The sequence below is a fragment of the Phaethon lepturus genome, unplaced genomic scaffold (assembly GCF_000687285.1).
Source record: "Phaethon lepturus isolate BGI_N335 unplaced genomic scaffold, ASM68728v1 scaffold13346, whole genome shotgun sequence".
Lineage (NCBI taxonomy): Eukaryota > Metazoa > Chordata > Aves > Phaethontiformes > Phaethontidae > Phaethon > Phaethon lepturus.
The window spans coordinates 143,782-149,781 of record NW_010547016.1 but is presented as its reverse complement, the minus strand read 5'-3'; the positions used below and the strand labels follow the sequence as shown (position 1 = coordinate 149,781).

At 36.5% G+C, this 6,000-nt stretch overlaps 1 protein-coding gene across 1 annotated transcript in view; it reads left to right on the top strand.

The window, feature by feature from the left end:
• Window positions 1-4,261: 4,261 nt before the first annotated feature.
• KIF6 (kinesin family member 6) overlaps window positions 4,262-6,000 on the top strand; it is a gene marked incomplete at its 5' end in the record, with an annotated part of 121,131 nt that continues 119,392 nt past the window's right edge. Inside the window, one exon of the mRNA XM_010289513.1 lies at window positions 4,262-4,405. Within this exon, the coding sequence (XP_010287815.1) occupies window positions 4,262-4,405 (144 nt within the window). The remainder of the gene's footprint in view (window positions 4,406-6,000) is intronic.

The following is a 6,000-nucleotide window of genomic DNA, read 5'->3' as shown; positions in this document are numbered from 1 at the left end:
CATTCAATGGTCTATAGATGACATATATATATATAATAATGCATTTGTTATTTTTTTTTATTCTGATGGAGGATACAGTATTTTTTCCTAAGGGGTCGGAGAAGAAAAAATGCTTAACTCTAAAATTCAGATTTGTCCCTTTTAAGTTATACTCCAGTACATATGTTGTTTAGTAAAATTTACAGTTGAGGAAATCCATTAAAACCAGAAAATTTTGTGTGTTATTATATGGGAAAAATCTTTAAAATTACAATTAGGAAATATAACTGATCATTCCACTTACTGGGAAGAATATTTTTTCATTTTTGTGTTGTGTGTGTTTCTGTTAACAAGAACAAATGTCTTAGATTTCATTTAATCTATGAGCAGAGGTATTTCATCTGTCAAAAGAGGAAGCTTAAGGCACAGCAGGTGGCAGTCAGTCATTTACTATTACACTGAATTTTTTTCATACCCCCAATTTGTTTACATCTTACCTTGAAGAAAATGTCAGTATTTCAGTTTTACTCATGGGAAGTGATAAGGGTAATGTGATTCTAAAATGGACCTCTTCAAAACCATACAAATTGTACTCAGGATCCTTCTTATTTACTTTAATATTTTAATGTATTTATAATGCAACATTGTATGAGCTTCTGTGAGGTTGAATTTAATAATCTGTGTAGCGCGTTTTGAGATACTCAGGTTTGAAGTGCTGTGGAAGCATAAAATATTAATGCTGTCATGGAACTTTTAAATTCTATTTTAGAGTAAATACAGTTGGAGATAGGCACACTGGGTTCTGTCTGGGATTATGTATCACTAATAAAAATGTTTTATAATACTGAGTAAAAGACCACTGAAGAAAGTAAAAAATATCTTTTTGTTCAGTGGGAATTGGACCATTCAATCATGACCTTTCAGTGACTAATATTAAAGTACAAGGATTCCTCAAAATCAGCTTATTTACATGCTCAATTATTTAGTTATCCACTGGTGTTTTAGTGTTGAGTTATGCCATTTCTAAATGCCTTGCATAATAAAATAGTCATGTAAAATGATTTGTGATGAGATGACAATGGGAATGCAGTTCTTTGTTATCACGCTTGGTCTACTCGTTAAATATCCACGTGTTAAAAAATCTTCAAATAAATAAACTGCACTTTTTCTCCAAGTGGCCTATATGTCTAGAGCAAAATGAAGATGAGATCGTGTCATGCAGCTGATCTACAATGGCAGTAGGGACAATTCACTTTTAGTGTCCACAGCAATTTGATACATAGGTGCTCTTAAAAGTCCCTACTACCATATCTGGGTAGCTTTTTTTGTCTGTAAGATGTAGTAACATGTTCTGGAATTACAACTGCATTTTTTTTGCTTGTATGTAGAGATTCCCTTCTGGTACACATTAGGGTATCCTGGACCAAATTTAGAGTTATAAATTAACAGTGATACAGCCATGTGATTTGACACTGTAGTGGAATTAGAACTATATGTATTTCCCCAAAATAATAGAATGCAGTGTTCCCACTCCTTTGATGAATATGCCTGTTAACTGTCATTTAACACATGCTCCATTTAGGGAATGCCAAAAGTTTGTATTGGTTAGTGAATGACTGCTACCCACACCTACCGAAGTTTTTGCTAATAAAATTTGAAATCACTGCCAGCCATCAGTGCTAGATTTATTCACATCCTATAGAAGGTAATTTTCTGGTTTTGTTGTTTCCTGAAAAAAAAAAATACATACATTTCTTTCTGACTAGCAAATCATGATTTTCTTGGGTGAATTATTTTCAGCAAGACCTGTAGTATATACTGGAGACATATGTATGTTGTCCAAAAGGTAAGAATGCTTGTAATTAACTAAAAGACGCCATCAGTAGAGTTTGGATTTTTTGCTGTAAGGAACAGAGCTTAAGCTGATAAACTCTACTAGAAATCAGAGGTTGGATGGGAGAGACAATTGACAGAAATCTGAGATTGGGGAGGTGTGGGCAGGAATCTGGAAGGATTCTGCATATGGATCAAAGGCAATGTCAGAGGTCTTGTGACTGCAGATGGACAGGAGAAGAATGGAGACCTCTGGAGTAGGCATATGGCTTCAGAGCACGTGATACGCTAAACTGCAAGATACAGGTCTAGCTGATAGCTCCATACTTGCAAGTGATGCTCTCCAAAATCCTCATCTCCTGAGGATGCTCTGAGAACATGTCCTGGCTGCCTGTTGGCATGAGGTACTGGTGCAAATCTATTCCCTATATGAAATTACTGTTTGCACAAAGGATGTGGACAGGAACAGGGACGCTTGGGCACACTTCAGTTAAAATTATAGCCACTTGCGAGTCTCAGGCCTTCCTTTATGCTTAGCAATATTTCCAGATGTTTCAGTGAAGTTATTTGTGAGTGACTGTGCCTGCTCTAGGCTATGTTGTTTCATATAGGATGCAATTTTACAAAAAATGATAATATTTCTGACAACTGCCACATTTAAAAAATTAAAGTAGTTTTTGACCCACTTAGAATGAAACATTCTGCCTTAAATTATGTTGATTTAAATCAGCATATTACAGTCCTGGTTCAGTAATATTATTAAGGCCTTTTAAGCTTAGATCTACCAGTATTTAATAAAAAAATAAAAACCCAAAATAAACCCCAAACCATTTTTTATGTCAAAAGGATAACAACACCTTTTTTTTGACCATGTGAAAATTAGTCGATTTTCTGTTTATCACATTTGATTGGCTGTTAGAAGATCCAGGTTCAGATCCTGTACAGGTGGTCTCTGTCACTTTGAAAGTATATAATTTCCCTGTCCTTCAGATTTCTCGTCTTTCTATTCCAGATTCCTTGACTCTATTGTAAGGATTGATTTAGTGATTTTAGGTGAGGTTTTACTAAGCGGACTTAAAACCATCATCTTCTGTGTTACGTGACTCTGTCGCATGACAGTACAGTGGCTTCTGCATCATGAGCACTGGTCACATAGCTTTTCAGTGCCAGTTCAAATCCTTCCTGGATTCAGATCCCTTCTGGGCTACAGACTTCTTGCATGGACTTCAGAAAAAGTGAACTTCTCTGTAACACAGTTCCCATTTTCAATGGAAATAACATATCTTCCCTCTGGCTCTTTTCCCATCTTATCTATTAATGTATATGCTAGACTACTATAAGGTTTCTATGCGATATTATAAGCTAACAAAGATATAACATATTTCCATCTAACAAGTTGTAATATATGAGATTTGGAAACCTTGATCCAGGCATGGGTTTCCAGATTCCTTTACAAGACAGTAATTTTCATATTATGCATTCATCCCTCTCAGGGCTGCCAGTGTAAGATTTATAGTAATAAGAAATTTTAACTTTCTGAAGAGTGTTAAGAGAAACTAGTGCCAACAAAAATTTGCTACTAAATTTCCTAAAATAACAATTTTTTGAAGTGCAGCATAAGCAAAATAGATGCTGGTGTGTAACATCTTAAAGGAAAAACAGCCCCTAACACTTTAGCAGAGCTTGCACAACTCATATAGCTACATTTCTTCAGTACACTGCTTGGACAGATAACAGTTCACACCTTTTCTATCACAACAGGTCATGGGATAATCTAGCTTTTTCTTTAATAATAATTAGGTCTCATAATGTAAACAGCTGAGAAGGGAAACTGAGAATAGTAGGTGTACCATTTCCTTTTTGGCCAAGACATATATATTCTAAACTGAATTATTTCTTTCCAGCAGTACATTGTAATCATGCACTCTTTTATTTGTGTTTTGCTTTTCAGGACGTTTTCTCAGAAATAGATTTATTCACCCCACTAAGAAACACATGCTTTAGGAATGTGTAATTTTAAAAGCATGCTGTAGCAAATATTAAGAAAATTTTTACTTGAATACTATCCATACTTTATTTTTATGATAGAAAAATTTATGATAGAAAAAAGGAAATTTTTCAGTAAGTTCCTGTGTCTTAGGAAAGTCTGTAGTTTTTAGTTTATCATGTTCAGTTTCCATGTTGCTGAGAGGCTGTAAAGCTAGGGTATGATAAAATTAAATTTACTTGCTCTTTCAAGTCCACAGCCTACAAAGACATATAAACATGCTGAAATTTAAGTTGAAATTATTTCAATAAAATCAGTGGGTTTGCAGCTAACGGGTTGCATAAGTGTAGTTTTGTATCAGAAGTTTAGATTCCTGAGCAGATTGGTTTTGTTCTCCCTATGTGTCAAATTTACATGTCTATTAATGATTAAAAGTCTCTTCCATTTTTACTATTGTTTCAGGTAATAATTGCCCTTGCAGAAAAAAACCGGTCCCACATTCCTTACCGAAACTCTATGATGACCTCAGTGCTGAGAGACAGCCTAGGAGGAAACTGCATGACTACCATGATAGCAACACTCTCTATAGACAAAAGAAACATAGATGTATGTTATTTCTATCTATTTGCAACAAAAATGTTTGCACTTCTCTGAAGATCCTGCTCTTTTGACTTTTATTGCAGTTTGCAATTCAAGTGTGTATGCTTTCATTCTCATCTTTACAAAAAACATTTTGTTTCCAGGAGATAATTTTATCAGTGGCAATAAGATGTAGACAAATCCTTCAGGAAATGTGTTTTTCTCTAAGTAATCTCAAGTCAAGGAGCAGTTGGGAAATGACTTATACCTAGTACTGAACTGGTTTTTTGGTGTTTTTTTAAATGTACTGTTTTTCTGATGAATAAATCTTTGAGTTATGAAAATGCATTAACAAGGAATTTTCCACAGGTCATTTTGGTAAGATCTATAAAAGTAGATTATGGATCACACTGAAAGCCTTGGCAGAACTTTTGTAGGCTTCTTTGGAGTTGAGATTTCATTGAGTGTGGTAGATAACTGGAGAGTTCACTGGCAGGGGGAAGGATTGGGTGGGGTGGTTTGGGATTTTGGGAAATTTTTTGAATACTTTTATCTCCTTTCACCAATTTCCTGCATTGGAATTATATGTAGTGATGTTTACTTCTCTTTGTTTACCAAAAGAGCTGTGATGAATGGGGCTATGAGGGGCCTGGCAGAGGGATCTAGATGGATTGGAGCATTGGGATATGATTAATGGGATGAAATTTAACAAGTCAAAATGCTGGATTCTGCACCTAGGATGGAGTAATGCCGAGCACATGTATAAATTGGGAGAGGAGTGGCTGGAGAGCAGCCCTGCAGAAAAGGATCTGGGTGTGCCAGTCAACAGCAGGCTCAGTATGAGTCAGCAGTGTGCCCTGGCAGCCAAGAGGGCAAACCACATTGTGGGGTGCATCAAACACAGCATAACCAGCTGGTCAAAAGAGATGATTATCCCACTGTATTCAGCATTGGTGTGGCCTCACTTTGAGTACTGTGTGCTGTTTTGGGCCCCACAATTATGAATGATGTTCAGATCCTTGAATGCTTCTACAGGAGTGCAACAAAGCTGGTGAAAGGGCTGAAGGAATATCCTATGAGGAACGGCTAAGGACTTTGGGTTTGTCTAGATTGGGGAAAAGGAGGCTGAGGGGCGACCTCATTGTTTCCTACAGCTTCCTGAGAAGGGGGAGTAGAGAGGGAGGTGCAGATCTCTTCTCCCTGGTATCCAGTGATAGGATGTATGGGAATAGTTTGAAGCTGCATCAGGGGAGGTTTAGACTGGACATTAGGAAGCATTTCATTACCAAAAGGGTGGTCAAACACAAACAGGCTTCCTAGAGAGGTGGTCAAAGCCCTAAGCCTATCGGTGTTTAAGAGGCCTTTGGACAATGCCCTTAACAACATGCTTTAACTTGGTCAGCCCTGAAATGGTCAGTCAGTTGAACTAGATGATTGTTGTAGGTCCCTTCCGACTGAAATAGTTCATTCCATTCCATTCTATTCTAAAATATCTTCTGATGTGAATACATAGAACCCTGCTCAAAGCCATTTATAATCTATTTATTTCCTGATTTCCATAGCATCAAAGCCTTCTGATGCAAATAAACAAGAAAAAACTACTAAGCCGAAGACTATTTTCT